This window comes from Vidua chalybeata, chromosome 4, assembly GCF_026979565.1.
Source record: "Vidua chalybeata isolate OUT-0048 chromosome 4, bVidCha1 merged haplotype, whole genome shotgun sequence".
Lineage (NCBI taxonomy): Eukaryota > Metazoa > Chordata > Aves > Passeriformes > Viduidae > Vidua > Vidua chalybeata.
The window spans coordinates 57,621,450-57,641,675 of NC_071533.1; the positions used below are offsets into that span (position 1 = coordinate 57,621,450).

Genomic DNA, 20,226 nt, shown 5'->3' on the forward strand with positions numbered 1-20,226 from the left:
GTGCCACACTATCAAAGCTGACAGTAGCTTTTCCTAGGAATTGACAGATTTGTGTTGTTTGGGTCTGAATCCACTCAGCAGATAAGGTGTTCCAGAGGTAGAGGAGCAGTCCCATGAACATCCTGCCTTGCAGCTCTTCCAGAGCTGGAGATTTGCTGTTGTCCAGCTTCAGAGAGGGATCCCTCCCTGCCTATCCCAGCCAGATGGACTGTGTCTAGAAGAGAACACAGCTGATATGCTCTTTCACTGGGACAATTTTGGGCAGACAGAAGTGTAGGCAGAGCAACAGCAGTGATATCACTATGTAACTCCATGAAGTTTTGCTCTGTGTGTAGAGGTTTGTTTACTTCAGTTACAGAAATATATGTAAATGAACATGCCAAGCCCTGGCCCAGGCAGATGTTAGTTAGCTGTGCCCACAGATGTCAATTAACAATTAACAGAAAGCTTATGCTCTCTCTTGCAGTGCCCAGAAAGGTTCATTTGCAATCAATGGGCTGTTGTCTCCTGGCTTCCACAGTCCCTACATCTGGCTGAGGAGAGTTAGTTACATCTCCATTTAATTACTGAGATCCAGCTGTGATAATCTCTCAAGCAAGAGACTCTCATAGTCTGCCTAGAGCTTTATGGGACAGCTCAACATTTTGTGTTGGGAGCCAAAAAAAAACCCACAGCCCCAACCAGCAGAGTTCCACAAACCCATCTATAGCATGTTGATGAGATAATCAGCTGCAGGCTGCACCAGAGCTTCCAGAGCTCATTTGAGCTATAGGCAGAGGGTGTTTTTTTTCATTCTGTTGCTGATTCTGTGGAACTTTTAAGGGCTTTTTATCTTTTATATTTTTGGGGGTTTTTGTTTCGGTTTTATTACTTATTTTATAACCTGGCTTTAATTAAAGACAGAGGGTTTGACAGGATTCAAGCTGCAAAAAAACAGCCTGAAAGCAATAAAACCAATATTTTTGTTTCACTGATTAACACTTCCATTGTTCTTTGCTCCACCAACTTGGCAGTTATTTTACATGGTATATATGCTAAGTCCAAATGTCTGATCCTGAGAGCTTCTACTGTAAATGCAACACATGAGCAGTTCAGTGAGCAGGGAGGGGTTTGCTATCAAGCCCTGCTTCTGTAAAGAGGCCGTGACCCTTCATTCTGTAGAGGGGGCACTGAGATTTTGACAGCCTATCTTTGTCACACAAAGGGAGGAAGTGTCTACTCTTCCTATCCCACAAATAATACCACTTTCCTGTGAACTAGAAAAACATGTTTACTTTCTAATTTACTCAAATCTTCCTTGGGAAAAACCCCCCAACCATTCAACAGTACCATCACCACCACACTGTGTGATGGTACCAAAATTATACTGTAAACTATTTTTTCAGCTGGCTTTCTACCCATAGCTCATCTGAGACTTGGAAAAACCCTGAACTTCACAAGTTATGGGCAATCCCATCTAGAGATCATTGGACTTTTTGGCTCAGTTTGGAATGGAATAATAATTCTAGCGTTAAACATATTCCTAACAAAACTGTTTTATGCTCAGGTAAACATATCTAAAAGGGAAAATAAACTAAAGGAACAGGGTGAGAGAGGGACATCCTAATCATCATCATTCCATTCCCAGGCCAAAAAACAGGAGTGTGACCTCAGTGCATCCCTCCTTGAGAGGCAGGCCTTGGGCCATTTAATATGTCAGATGGTTTCATTCTATTCTTTAGAATTCCCCATGTGTGATACTTGAGGAATTATATATAATATAACTGTTACTGACCTATAAAGCTTCTCGCCTGTGTTCATAGATTGAATTAATTGATTTCTGGACCACTCTTATTTTTGGGGGGGTGTCATAAATCTATCTTACTTCAATTCTAAAATTGCTTCTTTGTCTCTGATGCATGGAAAAGTTATATGGAATCACATTTAGCCAAGCTGTCACACTACAACAGAACCTAATGTTACATCATGCCAGTGGATGACAGAATTATTTTTTTGCGCAAAATATTCATTTCTGATATGCCTTTCTTATTGACATTTTCATATAAAAAACTATTTATTGTTGCTAAATCCAGCTGATCTTTGTCACTTTGCTTTGATATCTGGGCAATTGCTAGCAAAATCAAGCAAAGATTAAGTGGCAGTGCCCACTTCCCATAAGAAATCCTCCTTCAGCTAGGGAGGAATACTGCCCAGGACAAAATGATAATTTAAAGCAGCATTCCAGTGATCTGGAATTAATGCCTGAATGCTGAGGAGCAGGTGATTTTTCCTTTTAGTATATACAGTATCTTGCAGTGTAGGTTGTCACATTTCACACTATTAAATGGTCTTTTCTGGGTAATGAGACATAAAAGCCTGTTATTATTTGTATAGATGAAGGTAATTTTTTCCATGTCATGAAAGTATTGCAAGTTTGTTTTTTAAAAATTTAAAAATCTCTATGCTTTGGAGTAGGGTTGCTCACCTATCCCTTTGTCCTCTTTGTGAAAATACGACTGAATTTAGCAGATTTCTAAATATTTTGGGGAAAAGAAAGGTACCCATTCTCAGGTATCCAGTGCAGGCTTCACTAGAGTTTGACAGCTACAATTTCCAAGGTCTCCCTTCCCAGGAACATAGCTCAGTGGGACATCCACATGCCAACTACATAGAGTAACCAGATATTTTGCAGGTCAGGGCTATGTGGAATCATGGTCATTTCCATTACAAAACCCACAGGGCAGGCTCAGCCAGTGGTGCATGCAAGAGCAGGAAACCCTTTCTTCTACACTGCCAGCAGCTGTGCCTGGGATCCAGGTGGCCTTAAGGAGGTAGGAACTTGTCCTGAATGTAGGGGAAAGAAAAGGGAAGAGGAGGGGGAGAAAAAGGAGGGTAAAAATCAGGACCAGATGCCATTGATATGATAGAGAAGAGAGAAATAGTAACTAGGAGATGAAAGGAGAAGATGGAGGATTATTGAGTAAGAGAGAGTTGGAAGTCAATGAAAAAAATACAGGGAATGGGGATATGTTTGGCTGGGTGAGGGTACACATAGGAAAGAGGTCCTCTTGACTGGTTTCTGGCTGATCAGAAGCTGAAGGAAGCAAGGAAAGATGGGATTGATTTGGAGAAAGAATCTGCAGTTACAAGGAGAAAGAGTGGGAAAAAGTGCAGAGAGATAATTTGTCGGGGCTAACCCACAAAATCAAGATCCAGGAGTGCTCAGGCTGCTAAGGCAGGGAGGCTGGGAAAAGCAGCTGTGGAAGCCTGGCTGGGTGAAAAAGGCACTAAAAAAGTGTGTGTGAAGTTGGCATTTTAGGCAGTGTGGTGAAAAATGAGGAAACTGAGACTAAATAACTGGGCCTTCTTAATTAAGAAAAATAAAAAAAATCATGAAGATTTAGGGTAGGTAATTGAGTTATCTTGAGCCAAAGAAAAAGAGGCATCATTTGAGGAGGAGGAGAAGACAAGGAGATACTGGGAGTTGAACAGTGAGCTTGGAAGATGAGCAATCAACCATAAGCTGAGAAAACAGACAACTGGACCATGGGGGTGGGTAAGGAAAAAGACTGGAGAAAGAATAAAGCCCTGACATTAAGAAAGGAAATTACAAGAACTTCTCCATATTCAAACTGCTTCTGCAAATGCTCAGCTCAGAACTCCTGTGGCTAAGATCTGTATGCTAGCTCTAAAACCTCCATGTGATGCTCTTTTAGGGAAGAGTGGTGTGGTAGGGAGGAGCCCTACAAAACCATGCACAGACACATATTCTTGAACATGTATTCTGTGGACTAAAAGCCAAGATCTAAAATATGAAGGAATTCCAATAAAGCACATAAAGCTTCATTCAGCAATTGGATGTGCTATAGACTATACTTTCCATTATTGCTGTGACTGGCACTAGGGAATTGCAAACCCGAGGCCAGGCTGGCATACAGCTTGCTCTGTGCTCTGCAGGGGGTGAGCTCATTTCACTGGCATAAGGATGGCTGGACCACATCCTAAAGTAGCCACAAGTAATTCTGCCTTCATTGTTTGGGATCCTCCCAGAAAGTATCCTGCTGTTGTACTATGACACAAAATAACTCACACAAGATGTAAAAGAGGAAAAGAGGAAGTTTTATTTTTGACTTTGTAATATATAGAATTTTAAAAGTATAGTGGATTAGAGGGTGAAATTGCTACCTCTCCAACCACACTGGTTAGTCTAATAGTCTTATAGTCTATCAATTTTCTCTTTCTATAAAGAAGAATGTAAAACAATCATTATTTACATGAACAGTGTGTGAGAAACTCTAGTTTCTAGTAAACATCAGAAGGTAGAGAAAACTTTTAAAAGAACTTTAATACTTCTACAAGAACAGGGTGACATCCTGCTATCTCTAGCAGAAGATATGTGGTGTTGCTGAAATCTTGTTGACCTGTAGAGTGGCAGGCACAGGTGGAGTGTGTACATCCATGTGTAAGTGCATCCATCTACTGCAGATAGGGAAAGAAAAGCACCATTGCCATGTTCCCATTCTTTTTCTCAGGAAAGGATTGTATGTATGCATGCAGCAGAGCAGGGAGCACACACATATATGTGCTTGTATACTCATCTACACAATTATGTCTTGGAAGAGAAAACTTCAAGGAATAGTCCTTTGTGCTAAAAAGTGCACAAAGTTTGGCATGATCTCTAGGCCTCATAAGAGTTATTCCACAGCCTTTTGTTATTCTGGGAAATTCCATCTCCTGCACAAAACCCCTTGTTACTGCTGTAGAGTTTCATGTTTATCTAGAAATTAAATGATTGTTTTAAGCCATTGAGTGCTTCAGGAAGAGAACCAAAACCTTGAACATGCTTCAGTCTATCATGGCAAAGCTGAGGAGAGGTCTGCTCATTAACACAGGTTTCCTTTACTGTTTCTTCTGGAGCTGAATATTTAGCTGTAAACATTTATGCTGGATATCTGCATCAGTTATTTTCAGTCCTGCAGACTGACAGGGTCTGCACATGCATCTGTCATGGGAAATGAGGTTCCATGGAGCACATCCTTGTGTGCACCTCTATTCTTCTTCATCCTTTTGGTCCCCCACTTTGTTCTTAACGGTAGCATATCCCTGAGGCAAGCATAGATAACACTTACCAGGAAATAACTTTTATTAAAAATGCTTACTATTAATAAGAAAAAATTATTTAATGTATTTCTAGCCTTGTTTAATGCATTGTAGCTGTAAATACAGGGCAAAAAGCAACACCACATGACCATGCTATTTTGGGAACAGTCTATAAACTGCAGTTAAATAGTTTCAAGATATTTATGCAGTGTATAAGTCACATGAATAGAGGTTTATCACAATCAGTAGGAATGCTGGATTTTCATATCACCCATTTGCTGCTTAAGATGATTAGCAGGAAATTTAATTTGCACTAATTAGCCTTAGGGGAGCAAGAAATTAACTTGATGGGTAAATTTCACTTTTTACTATATACCACACCAACATGAAGAAATTTGAGTTAAATCATGAATTAAATCTTATGATAATACACTGGACTTCAGTTTTTCTAAATTAAATTAAAAGACTGTTAAAATTATTATATGCAAGGTTACTGGGTGGGGCTTTTTAGAATCTACAGTTGTACAACAGTCTTTCAATGTATCCACTGAATTGTCAGCCACTTCCAGAGAGTGTGGTATATTTTTGTACATTAAAATATATTGATATGTGATATTACAGCAAAAACTTTACAAGTCCTAGTTTTCTCTATTTGCATATTTTCATTACACAATAGACATTATGACTGTAGATACAATATTTCATATTGCAATGCACAGAACAAAAACAGTGTTCACAGAACTACTTTGAAAATTCCCTATTTTTTAATTTGCAACACCCATTTGCAAATGCACTTTTAGGTTCAGGAGCCTTTGTTCATATGCTGGCAAAATTTCTATGAAAATAGTTTTTTTAGAAATCACTCTCAAAAGTATACAGCAAATGAGAGAGGCATGAGTCACCACATAGTCCTAATAGAAAAATTAGAATTAGGAACTAATAAACTCTAATCTTGCCTGTGGATGGTGACTTTTCTACCTCATTCTTCCAAGAGACCATTTAGATTGCTTAGTTTTTCCCTGTAAAATGAAGGCAATTTTTATTTATCCACCACTCAAAATTACTGTGGATTGATTAATGCCTGCAAAGCAATGAGTCATCTGGTATGGAAGTATCCATCTATTATAAACTGAAATGTTCTCTTATACCAGTCTTGCGGTTACATTCAAATTTATCTGTAAAGAAGGAAATGGAAAGCATCAGTTGCATGTGAGATAATTGCCTTTGATGTCGGTGCTGCTGCTACTTTGTACATCTGAAGCACACTCACTTTCACTACATTTTCAGAATTAGACCTTGTAAAACTTACCTGACAGTACTATTTCAGTGAGTTTTGCCTGACTAAATAATTCTGAATTGCGTACCTTCAGTCCACAGTTTAGGGTTTAAGTAAGGGTGCATGTAAGGGAGTTCAGGTGTCTGTTCAGACTTTCGAGCCTATGGCATAAACGCTGGTCTGAGAGATCTCAGATAGATCTGTGGGTGGTCATATATTGTATAACATCCTGGTTTTGCATTCTCAGGTCCTCCTTCAATCCCCAGTACTCTGATTCTCAGTAGCGGCCCTCCTGTTGAATCAAGAGTGCATGTGCATATGTGTGTGTGCACATGTATGGGTGGGTATATATAAATATACACGTGCCCACACACACAAAGAAATCTATATGTGTACACAACCCCCTTATATAAAAGTGCTTTGCTTTTTTTTTGGATGTAGAAGTATATTTCTGTCAATACTCATCACTTGTATTTATACACTTATGGGTAATATTCAGCCTTCAGTAGTAATTGACATCATGTGGGTTTTTGTGTAATAATTACTTTGGGACAAAAAAGCCTTGCAGATGGTTTCAAGAGTGACTCTAACTTGCCATCAATGTAAAAAGATTAAATATGATGAGCCCAATCCCTCTGAATGGAGTCAGCCATTTTCATTGATTTTAGTGGGAACAGACACAACTTGGAATCTACAAAAGAGAGAGAACACGTATTATATTCATTAAATGAAAGTTTGATTTCATTGCACTTAAAATTATTCACGTGCTGTTAGCAAATGGCTTGAAATTTTATAATCTAGAGCATTTGCTGAATTCTGCTTTGTATTTTCCTCACAGCAATTGGAAGAACCCTCATTCCTCGTTATTTTAGCACTGTCTTTGAAGGAGGTGTAACAGACCTGTATTACATTCTCAAGCACTCAAAAGAGTCATACCACAACTCATCCATCACAGTGGACTGTGATCAATGCACCATGGTCACTCAGCATGGAAAACCCATGTTTACCAAGGTAACAGGAAAGACTCAATAAAGCATGTTGCTGGTTTTTGGTTTTCTTTTTCAGTGTGTATAAGGGTGAAGAATATTGGCTGTTGAATTTTTCTGGTAGACTGAGATTATTTCTAATACTGAAAACCCTTGGAGCCATTTAATTACTGTTTTCTATATTCATTATGTGACTGGAAGATTCTGTGGGTATCTCCTGTAATTCTCCCAGAAAGATTGCAAGAGAAGCACATAATGCCAGGTTGCCAGAACTATCCATTTTATGTGTATTGAATTCAGCCTGCCCATCTCCTTTTCCCTGGGTTTGATTTTAAAGCAACAATGAGATTTCACATTGCTGGTACTTACCATTTGGGATGGTATGCATTACATTTGATACTTACCTAGTCAAGGACTATAAATCTCTAGGAAAATACTGATTTAATACAGTAGGATGCTAGACAAACACAATGAAGTAAATTGAAGGATTCAATTGATTGAAGCATGCTCTGGATCAAACAGTTAGTGAATATTCAATATTTGTAATTGATAGTGAATTATCTTCATGCATAGGGCACATCCAGTCCTGTAATTAAAATGGGTGCCATATAGGTATATAAAAAAAGGTGAAAAACAAAAATTATAACAAAATTTTTCTTATATTAAAAAAAATCAGTAAACTTGTTTCGAAGTGAATAATTCATTAACAATAAATAATGATAACAGGAAATACTTATTTTCCATCTTGTACCTGTTCATCTTTAACTTTTTCATAAAGAAAAGAACAAAGGGAGAAGGAGCAGCAGGAGAAGGTAGCTAATCTGTGTTGCCCTTGAATTACAGGACCGTGGAGGTTTTAATTTTACGTCGCTGGCTATTGACAGCATCATGACCAGGGTTACATGGCTTATGCTGTTTTAGCATGCATGCAAGTCCCATCCCTTTGCAGGTCCTGCTCTGCCATCTCCCCTGGGTGGGGCTCAGCAGGAAGAGAAGTTCCTGGTGTGTGGTGCGCTGGTGAGCCAGGACACATGAGCCCATCCAGCCCCTCTGGCTTACACAGACACAGATAGACAGAGAAGAGACCAGATATTCCTGTTGGCACCTCTTTGCTACCTCACTGCTCATGAAGAGCTGTGAGTCTTGGCCATCTGCAGGAGATGTGCCAAAGTTACACAGTAGCTGCTTCATTGCTGAGCTCCTGAAGCAATTTCTGATTTATTTGGGAATGTGTATTTTCATGGGGGCGCTGGCATTGTGCCAGTGTCAAACCATGACACTGTGTCATTTCCCTTTGTGTTAGCTTTAATGCAAGAGCAAATAAAAGGGGGTTGGTGTGGGGCTTTTTTAACCATTAAATACAGAAAGCTTTTCTCAATTCAATTTGATTATTTTACTCATCATGGCAGCACATGACAGTGTTGTTATTTTGGAAAGGAGGTTAGCACCCAGCAAGTCAAAGGTGGACGAGCAGTATGGACTGGGCTGGGTGCCCACCTCGTGTGAGTGGTGCCTCACTCGTGCCTCACTCGTGCGAGGAGTGCCTCCCGTGGCACTGTCCTGCTGTGTGCAGTGGGTCTCTGTCTGCTGCAGCCTGGCAGTGCACAGCTAGCCTCAGCCTTCACATTGCTCTGGCAGATTCCAATATAAACCTGTGTCCTGGTAGAAAAGTTCAGGTGGGGACTTGATTTGGATTCTAGGAGAAAAATTAGGAGGGTTTAATGTCTACGTGTTTAAAATAAAACTTTTTTGTAAGAGCAAATCTGAAATAAAACACAGTAGTTTGTGGAATAGGGGAGAAGAAATAAAACTCTCTCAGAAATAATTTAGAGCTGAATGTTGTCTCAACTGTGCTTATTTAACTTCTAGTAGAGATACCAAGGGCACAGATCTTGTACCCAAAGGTAAATTCCTACTCTCACAGCATTGGTGATGGAACAAAGCAGACCTCCCATAATAAGCACCACTGCAATGGGCTGTGTAGCTCCTTGGATCATATCTGAATTTGACCCAGTGAAACTATCATGGTGGGGGGGGAGGTGGGGGTTAATGCAAAAATACAAACTGTTTCAGTTTCACAAGCAAATTCTATGCTGCAAATTCACTAACTTCTAGTACAACAGACTAAAAGACTTTTCATTATGTTTTGAATCAAGAATCAAATGTGTTTTATTAATTTCAACATTTTGCTAGTCAGAGCAACTCACCGCATACAGCAGAATTGGATGAATATATAAAATGGCATTTCCAATTCTTTTAAAACAAATATGGCCAGAACATGCCTAGCAGTAAGAATATGTATAATCCAGCTTGTCTCTAGAGGCTAAAAGGTCCTTGTAAAATGTCACACAGTTAAAAATTGTTTTATCAAGTTATAAATAAATAGTATAAAGAATTTATAGTAGTTCAATGGGATAAATAAAATGTAAAATACGGAAGCCAAGACCACTATGTTTTTTTACCTGGGAGATGCTCCACTTTTTTCTTCAGGTAGATGAAAGTTTTAGGAGTCCCTCTAAGTCTGTTTTCACTGTGTTTACTCCAACTCTGGCACTCCCACTTTATGTGTAGGCAAATTGTTTTTCTATAGTGATCAATGATTATGTTTCCCAGTGGAATGGCAGGGGTGGGCATTGCCCTCACCACCAAAACAGTGAGTGCCCCAGGTGCTCGCTACTCACTTCCTTCTCCCAGGAGTGCAGCCATCAGCTGGATTTTATTGGTGAAACCCTTACAAATCAGCAATTCCAATCCCTACTAATAATATCAGGCATTGCCCAGATTTGTATAAGCTTTAGGTTTCTTTTAAAGCAACAGCTCTTGATTGAGAAGTGGCAATTAATAAAGGGGGAAGATTTCTAAAGATGTCAAGTGTTAGGAGAATGAGATTGTGAGCAAGAAGGCACAGGACCGGAGTTGGTTTTCATAGGCACAAGCAGTTGAAATTCCTACAATTAATAAGTGCAGTGAAGGGGTTAAAAAGCTATTGGTTAGTTTGAGAAATGTTCTTTTTTAGTTTTTTCCTGGCCTAGTCTACAGCAACCACGTGATACACTGAATGCCTGCCAGCCTCTTTCTTGTTGATCCTCCGGAGACCATCTGTGCTGGGGGCATTGATTAGAGTGTGTCTGCTGGGATTACATCTTTTCTGTTGCCATGCCAACTAATCAGCTGATTTTGGTTACCACAGAAACAAAATGTCAGAGCTCACAGTACGGTAACATGAATTCAGCACAACAGAAAATGTTTTCTTAATTGGAGACCCTTTTGATTTTTTGGATTCTATGTAAAAGGCAGCTTTCAGGAAAAAAAATAGCCCTTTTAAAATAAGAACTGTGCCAATTTTATTGATTAAAAGCGATGTGTAAAATTCTACTTTACATAAGGAAATTAAATTCCTTTATAAGATGTATAAATTTTTACCACTGTAATATGAAGAATGTGTTTAAGTTTTTCTATTAAAATTTGTTAATGCCAGTGCCTAAAATCTGCTAAGAGCTTTGGCGGTGTGAGCTTAACAAAAGAAACATTTGAGAAGCCACAGGTATTATTATCCAAAAAAAATTGTTTTAAACCTGAAATATTTTCATGTTAACTGATCAGTAACCAGGATCTTTGGCCTTGTCACAGCACCATTAATACAAAATATTTCCCTTCTAGGAATCCTTATGTGTGTGCATGTGTACTGTGTGATTTTTCATTATAGTGCATGTGCAAATTAAAGGTGAAACGTAAGGCACATTAAATATCTGAAGGCATCACTAAGGTGTGTTGAAAAGGGCAGATGAGAACCTGTTGCAAGATTCTCCTTTACATGTCTACAGGAATTTGTCTATATAGTATGCCTGTTAAAATTACCTATATGTTTTAGCAGAAACAATAAGGAGGAAAAATAGTAAGGACATTGTGTGAACTGTTAACCAGAAAAGCCACACATTGACCAAGTGAGAGCTGGCCAAGTCTGAGTTGGAGCTTTTAAAAAGGCTCAACAGACTCAGCTGAATCTGGGTTGAATCAAATACTAGCTGTATTTAAATTAAGGTTCCAGAAACCCTCTCTTTTGAAAGCCATTACACCCTGTTTCCACAATATCTTCCACAATACCCTGCACTTGCAAGTTTACTATGAGCAGGGATTGTAAGTCTAAATCTACAATTAAAAAGAAATCAACAGTGGTAGTTATTTTTCAAATGAGACATAATTTTCAATACTCCGCAGTATCCTCAGTCAAGATACCATGCTGAGCTTGTATATTTCACCTTAAAGAACACCACAACCATGTATCTTTTCCACAAAAAAAAATGTAGAAAGTTGTTTAGAAGTGCCCAGTAATTTATTTTATTTTTCATTTATAGGTATTACCCAGTTGCTGCATTTATCCCTCCTATATTTTCTGTCCTTTCTTAGGCAAGATTCCTCACAAACCTGTGAGCAATACAGCTCATAGGGCCCCACGGCAGGCACCCACCTGGCTTTCCTTGGAAGGGGGGGATTAATAAAATTAGATAAGAGGGAAAAACAATCCCAAACACCACCTTCCCCCCACCCCCAAAGAAAAAAAATCTCACCACAAAAAACAAACCCAACAGAAGAAAATGCTCGGAAAAAAAAAATGAAAAGTGTTATGAAAAATGATGAAAAACAAACCAGGTTTGGCCACAGGCATTCAGGGCGCTGCCTACTCCAACTGGACATGAGAGAAAGGTTTATATGCCAAGCTATAGTAAGTCTAAAACAGGTTGGGAATAACTGGTTCTGCAACTTGCCGTCAAGAGCAGCACCACATTCACCTCCACTGTGAGGTTCAGTCATTAATTAGCAGTAGCAAACCATGAGGAAAAGAGAATTGATGCAATGAATAAGATTTAGCGCACAATATTCTATGTTTGTAAAATGCTATAAAATCTATAGCATTGTAAGATACTGTCTCTGAGGTAAGGGCTATGAAGTAATTTTCCCACATTCATTTTTTCTCCCCAAGAGGTTGAAAAACAATTAATCTAGCAGAGATGAACAAGAGAATACTGCTCTGATATTTTTGAATGTTGTTTAATTGATGATACAATACCAATGAAAACAAAATTCCTGGGAATTTATTTAATGCATTTTATGTATTCTAGGTATGCACAGAGGGACGTCTTATCTTGGAGTTTACTTTTGATGACCTTATGAGAATAAAAACATGGCACTTTACTATTAGACAATACAGAGAATTAGTCCCACGCAGCATTCTAGCCATGCATGTAAGTAATCCTTTATTCATTTGACCTAATGCAAAGAGATGAGATTAGGTTTATGAAGAACTCCAGCAAATTTCACACCCAAGGCAGTTAACTATAAATATTTTGGTTTGCCTGCAACTACATCTATTCACAAGTTCTTTCATCAGTCCCTTGTTTTTCAGTGTTCTATTATTGCCACTGTTGCTACATTTTCATTCTATTTTAGCACATAATTTTCTTTTTAATCCCACTTGGTGGTCTGTATGATTTGGGTCCAAAATCTCTTCTTATCAACCTGAAGTACACCAAAGTCTGTGAATTAGCATTGTTGTAGGTAACAATGATAAGTCTGAAATGAAGCAAACTGATGTTACCCTTGCATAGACAGAAGATAAGAAATTGCCATATATTTACTTAGAAATCTTTAGAATTTTAATGCAGACCTTTTTGTTTCACATTTCACAACTTTCTTTTGTTATTGAATGAAAACACACACAATGAAACATTAAAGCATTAAATATTCTACAAGTTAAAGTCAAAATATAATAAGGTAAAATGTAGAGAAACAAAGAACATACTTTTATTGACACTTTCATTTCTTCACCATAGACCCATTCCTACTAGCAGCGCCTCGATATACAAAATCAATTGCAGGACTATGGTTTTATAATGGGTAAGAACACAGACGCAAAGATGTTCCTATATTTTGACATCAAGTTACTTAGATATCCACAGATAAAAAAATATTAATAGTGAAGAATTTTATATAGCTTAAGCTGGACCGTTTTTTCAAAGCGCTATTACAAGCCTGAGGAAAACACCTTTGAAAACCTGCCCCACCATTTCTGTCCCAGGATTATCTGCTGTTTCAGGGAACTGATCAACTGAACTTTTCAACAGTATCCCATTAAGGGACAATGAGGATGGCCATGATTGACATTATGTATTTAGGGGGATGCTAAATTCAGAGTGGAAGCAGGTTAGACAGCAACCAGCAGGTATTAATTTTAGTAATGAGATTTATCTCATTTTAAAGAGGAGGCTGGTCCCACAGGTAAAACTCCTGGCTAGGGTCAGGGAAGGACTATGCTTGCATTTTTTCCCATTTAATTCTGGGAAAATAACTTAGGTCAGAAGGGTTCTCCAGGCTGTGTGTAATGTCACATATTTGATGAGGTCCTTCTGCTGCAGTTTCTTACCCACAAAAAGAAAATGATATGTTTTTTATTGCTGCCTTTTTCTGTCTAGTCTTGTGGGACTCACAGCCAACAAATAGAAGGCTCAAAGTGTACTGCAATCCCTCAGGAAGCTCTTTGGTCACTTGCATGACCAGACCTCTTAGGTCTGTCTTTTGAATGGGTGGTCAGGGATCAAAGGAACATACTGGAAAACAGTCTTTAGTCTGCTCCAATATAATAATGCTTTACATTTTCCTATGCATATGGAACTCTAGCTTATTACATAAATTTAGCAGCAGTGTATAATTTTTCCATAGCAGTGGCACTGCTTTTCAGGGAACCCTCCCTACATTCCACTAAGCACATAGAAAAAATGCCCCAATGAAAAGCAAAGTGAAAATTCTTTTTTCCTTTGTTGTTTAGGCACAAGACCCTCAGGTGCTGGAGCAGCTGTCCAAAAACATCACTCGAATGGGTCTGACAAACTTCACCCTCAACTACCTCAGGGTAAGCATACCATAGCTGTATTTTTGTGAGCATTTTTAAAAGGTATTGTTGGCTTTGAGTCAAGGTAGTGAGAGCAGAGCCTGTGTTGATCAGGTAAGAAATTGACCCTTAATGAGGGTGGAGGAAAAACAAAGACACTGCAGTAGAGATGTAGCTGATAACAATGGGCTATTAAAAGGGCAAAGAATTTTATAATTTATTCCAAGCCTTGTATGAGTAGCCCCTCTTTTTAACAGTCTTTCTCCTCAGTTTTGAGTAATGTCTTTATTTTATTGTAAGCACGAAATTCCCAGTATTTTTCCTTTCTGTTTCACTGTGCCTGAGAAAACGGCAGCTAATTCTTATTAAAAGCTGCCTGTTTCCTCCAGTTTTCAACCTTGCCACCTCTCCCAGGCAGAGACAGGGCTGAGAGAAGGTTCAGCTCCAGCCCTGTTTGCAGCAGTCCCTCGCAGCAGTCCCTCGCAGCAGTCCTCACTTCACATGCCTCTGGGAGCCTGAGCTTCCTCCTTAGCCTTGCACTGAATTGAGTGTGGTTTTTACGATTAAATAATGCATTTGTTCCCATTGCTTTTTGACCCTTAAAGTGCATTCAAAGTTTAGATGTTTATTTTTATTTTTGAAAGTTTTCCCTGATGTGGGCTTACAATAAATACACAGAAACACAGATTTGTAGAGTTCATATTTCAAGCTTAAAATTCAGATTTTTCCTATTTCTAGATGTGCTGTCAGTGGATAAAATGAGGCAAATTGCGCAATGATACACCAAGCTAACTTGGCCAGGACTATCTGGTTTTATTCTTTTTAATTTTATAAGTAATTATTCAAGGTACTTTTTTAAGATAACACAAACACTAGAAAATACAGCTATTTTCAGCCTAATGTAGAGCTGTACTGAAGTGTGCAATTTAGCTGTACTTCATTCAGTTCTATGAACCTTGTAATGCCTTCCCTATGGATGGATGGAGTCCTGTCCCCAGAGTCTTTTGAACTCAAGGGAGACAGTGTGCAGAACTGAGATGCTGGCAAGGTCTCTCTTGCTGTATCCCTACAGTTTATTGATAGCCTGTAGTTGTACTTACTCTCCCAATAGTATAAGCCATTGCTGATTGTTGCTTTGTGGTATTAATGTAAAAATTACAGTTCAAATTACAGCCTGAGTTGTGCAGGGCAGGTCTGGTCTATTGTAAATGAAAGAAGAATATGGTGTAAAACCTCAGAAGAATAATACATTGCATTAGGATTTTTCCATGTGTAACTGTAAGATTAGCATGTACTCTTACATGTAATGCACATTGTAGTCTCGTGGTTAGTTTAGTTTGTGATTTGGTTCACAGAGAAGCTCTCATGCTCTGGCAACCCTACAGCCACGCTGTCAGTGTTTTGTGGTGGGGCATCCTAGAGCATGTCCTCGAGAAAATCCCACTGGGGATTCCTCCTCTGTCATGGCAAGTTTTGCATTACATGTCATGAATTACATGCCTGGGGCAAACTGGGCAGAAAGTGGCTGACTTAGGTAGGGGATTTCCGTGGTTTCTTTGCAAACTGTCCAGTGGCATCAGGAATTGACCACATCTGGGGTGTTTGCTCCCCTGAGTGTGACAGGATGTGGTGGCACACACTCGGGCTGGCCCCAGCAGCCGTGGGGCTCTGCAGCCTCCAGGTTCCCAGGGCCAGGGGGAATCCACAGCATCGCCTCTGTCACTGACCCCTTCTGGTCCTCTGTACTGTGGTCTGTGATTGCTCGATGTGACAATGCAAATGACAGAGGCAGGGCTCCGGTTTGGAGGCAGCTGGCATCATGCACCCATGCTGCTCCCTCTGTTAGCATCAAAAAAAAAAAGCAAGAAAGGAAGAGGGAGCGGGGGGAAAAAAAACTCAGAAAAAGAAATCTGGGATCAAGATAAACACTAGGGAGATGAGCAGTGAAGTAGGAGGGGATGAAAAGATAAAGTCTTACTTTTTTTCTTCTTCCAGACTAGTTTTGTTAGCTTAACAGACGACATTAGGTCTCTGGGTGCAAAGCTTCCTCTGGTTCCTGCTGTGGTGATTCCAAGAGGAAATCTTTTTTTTCTCAAGCCAATCTCTACATGTCTCTTTTTCTTGTGGTGAGGGATTGATCATTCTGCTCTTTTTTCCAGATGTTCGGCTCATCATGGCAGCATGTATTACATGGTGTATTTCCATTTTGATTTGCTTCTTTTCCAGTTACTTTCCTCTATTAATTTTCACATGAAAATATTTTCTGAGCTCATGCACTAAAAATCATGTTCTAAAATAATGTGGTAAATGTACTTAGATTTAAGGTTTTCTGTTTTGTGGGTTTTTAAGTCAGCATTTTATGCTATTTTATTAGTCTTCCCAGTGTTTAGTAATTAGCACTGTTGCATGATTTTGAATAAGGATCAGAAACTAAGCATAAAAATTATTTTCTTTTTTTTCTGCTGCACACAGCAAAGGCTTGCGATAGTCATAAGCAAAAACTTCAGTGATGGGCGGAATTAATCATTTTTATTCTCCAGCGTGCACACAGCAGCAAGCTGTGCTGCAGTTTCTTTAAAGGCAGAATTTAAACCTGGATTTCAGATGGTTCAGATATAAAGGCATAGCCTGTGTTTTTTGGGCTCTAGATATCACAGAATGCTAAATCATTGCTAGTTGGGATAATTGCAGTTGCTGGCATGTAAACTTCCATTCCTGAGTGCCACATGCTTGTAGAGCCACAGCTTTGGATGTGTGCCCTGGTTTGTCTTCATTCACTGCAAGTAAAGCTGTCCAGCAGAGAACACTGATTTTTTAAATCGTATATAATACAAATTTAAAATATATCTTCTTGGAACCTGGAAATTAAATGTTTTGTCCTTTGTCAATTGCCAAATGGGCTTTCTCTCTGTTTTCTCTGGCTCTGTATAAAACCATCGGCTTACTTTCTTTCTAGTTACGAGTTTGTTTTGTTCCAGCATAATTGATTACCTCATCAATGGGGTCAGCGTACTTTGCTGTAGCTGCTGACTAGAAGTTGAATAGGCTGTCTCAGAAATAATAAGCAAAACCTTGTAGGTTTTAAATTAATATCAAGCTTTTTAAAATGTAATTTCTTATCAAGTCATCAAGAAGTAGATATTACGAACTATCAGATAATAAGGCCAAGACCTAGTCTCAGTCAGTATGAGTCCAGGAATAAACAGGAATCCTGTACAGAATTTAAAGGTGAAGATAACATTGAGAAGAACATTTTCCACCAAGCTACAATAATTTAGTCCCCACATTACCTTATTTTTTTCTAATTTTTTAGTTGCTGAGCTATTTTATCTATATCTTCAATGCATAATGGATTTCAATATACTATAAAAACAATAGCTCTATACTAGCAGCATTATTGAAAATTTGGAGCTCAGCTATTTCTTGTTGCATCTATAAAATGATTCATTCTCTTAAAATTTCTGACATTGTTAAAAGGTCAGCCCCTACTGTCAATTAAGCAGGATTACCTGGCCTGAACCTCGAAAGATAATTGTATCTTGCCCAGCTGGTTTTCAAAATTTGCCTCTGCTTTCTTGCACTGGCTGGGCTGGAGTGATTTCTTAGAGCTCTTCCCCAGATGTGTGTGCTGCTTCCTCCCTACAATGTGGTCTGCTCTGGTAGCCAGTTTATTGATGTTAATGGAGCTAAATCGGCACCTGCCCCTTGCAAAGTCAGAGTTAGCGTGGCAGAGCGCTCCTGCTCTGCGTCAGGAGAGGTGTCTAGGCAGGGGAATGCACACTCCCACTGCCTCTTACATCCTGTATGACTCTATTAACCAGGGCTTGCTTATCTGAGCTACAAATTATCCAATTTGTTTGTTCTCTATATAAGACAATAACGAGGTGTTACTATTGCTACACAGAGGACAATATTTTCTAAGTCCTCTCTTTTACTAATTTAATTCCTCACTAGACATTTTTGGATTTCTTCTGCTGGGAGGATATTATAAATTATTTAATGGGACACAATTTTCTAAAGGCTCTACTTACACTGTAATCAAAAGCCGTTTGTATGTATAGCCATTGTGTACACAAAATTTTATTTTCCACATGCAAAATAGACACACATGCAACATTTCCTTTAATGTGCAGGGAAATTTGATTTTCTAAATATGGTTTCGAGAACAGGAAAGATATGAGCTGAAATAATTTTGGAGATATTTTGTTCCTAATCCATAACAGTTTGTGGCAGCTATCTGGCCAATATTTTATGGCTGTTGGTGTATCTTTGGTGAAGAAGGAGAAAGTTTACATGCATACAGGTTAAAGATGCAAAGTCAGGTGCTTGGGGAGAATAAATGCTATATTTATAGTCACACGTGCAATATGAACTCATTTCACTTTGTGAGTTATGTTGTGTCACCATCATCAAATGGCATCATCAGGCAGTGCAGGCAGTGCATGGGCTAACTAGCCCTTCCTCAATAGCAAATGCTCCAGTGCTACTCATTTTCTTGTAGGGTCTTCCCCAGCATCATTCTGCTGCCCAGGGAAGTGGTGGAGTCACAATTCCTGGAGGTATTTAAAAGACCTGTGGAGGTGACACTTAGGGACATGCTTTAGTGGTGGCCTTGCAGTGTGGGTTAGTGGCTGGAATCAATGATCTTAGAAGTGTTTCCCAACCTAAACGACTCTCTGATTTCATCTCAGCTGCAAACCTTAATGGCTGCACGGCTTCTACCAGCTAGGCAGGCGTTGTCACTCCAGTGCGAACGTGTGGCATTAGGGCACATGGATGAGCACTGGGGCAGTCTGAGGGGACAATCAAAGGGAAGTGCCCTTTCTGAGAATGCAAGGGCCTGATTTTGCATAACACTGGGGATTTCATCTTGCCCCATATACTAACAACAAAACTATTGCTATTGGAAGCAGTTTGTTGTCTAAGGCTGGCTATGTATTTGAAAAAGTAGATGGTGTTTCTGGAAATAGACTAGTGAAAATTCTTTTTCCATGACTGAGTATCACAGTGAAGCTTGGGAACAAGGGCAGTTTTTTAAAGCAGCCCTGGGCTATTCTAAAGCCTATCCTTTCTGCAGACCCCTGCTTCTGCCATGCTTCCATGTCTTCAGTAGCTACAAGTGAAGCCCTACACAAAGGAACTTCATTAGTTTGTGCTGTGCACTGAGTGGAGGTGCTAGGGAAACAGAGGATGTGTTCAGGTGCTGTACCCTACTGCATGTGAATGAGAAGTTCTGTAACGGTTCTCAAGCACTCAAAGAAGGGGGTTTAGATCATTTAATAATTTTGTTGACTTTCATATGAAAGCTGCCAAAATTTTAAAGAATCCTCTGTACTGTAGATGTTGAAAGCAGACACAATATTTTGTAGTCTTAATTCTTGTAAAAAATAGAATTTTTCAATCTAAACCAATCAATATTGGGATAGCTCTCCACAGGAAAATACAGCCAAACCCAGAGGATTCTCACAGAAGGATTCAGATTACTGTAGCTGGCTATCCATAATCTATCTGTGCCAACTATAATTAGCTGATTCTGCCAAGGTTTTCTGGTAATGTAATTTCTTAGCATTTATTTTAGCAATGATCACAGTGGTTTCTGTTCCTCTCTTTTATGCATCTAGTGCTTTAGGGATAGTGTTATATGTTACTTTCAGAATAATAAATGAGAAGAAATGTATTTGCTCATACAGTCAAATGTTAGCTTTTCACTTTTTCAATAAAGACAGAACATCACAGAATCCGTTTATCAGGAGTTAATTCATCATAAGCATGAAATATCAGAGAGAACAGGGATGGGAGAGTTGCAGAAGAGAATTAAGCACCAACTTAGAAATTTTCTAAAGCAAAAATGGAATCTGAAGCAATCATTGGATAGGACATGGATTGGAAAGATAATATTCATATTGTTAAAAATAATACTGGTGTGCTTTTCATCCCTTGATTTCTAAGTGTTTTGTTAAAACAAATGGGAAAATTGCAGCACATGAGAAACAAAAAAA

General features: G+C 38.9%; 1 protein-coding gene across 13 annotated transcripts in view; it reads left to right on the forward strand.

Annotated features, from left to right (window-relative positions):
* The window catches only part of LDB2 (LIM domain binding 2), a 212,513-nt gene that overhangs the window by 152,305 nt on the left and 39,982 nt on the right, over positions 1-20,226 (forward strand). For all 13 annotated transcript variants that reach the window (XM_053940856.1, XM_053940858.1, XM_053940857.1 and 10 more), the window contains 3 exons: positions 7,194-7,366; positions 12,462-12,584; positions 14,165-14,248. In XM_053940856.1, coding sequence (XP_053796831.1) covers positions 7,194-7,366; positions 12,462-12,584; positions 14,165-14,248 — 380 coding nt within the window. The remainder of the gene's footprint in view (positions 1-7,193; positions 7,367-12,461; positions 12,585-14,164; positions 14,249-20,226) is intronic.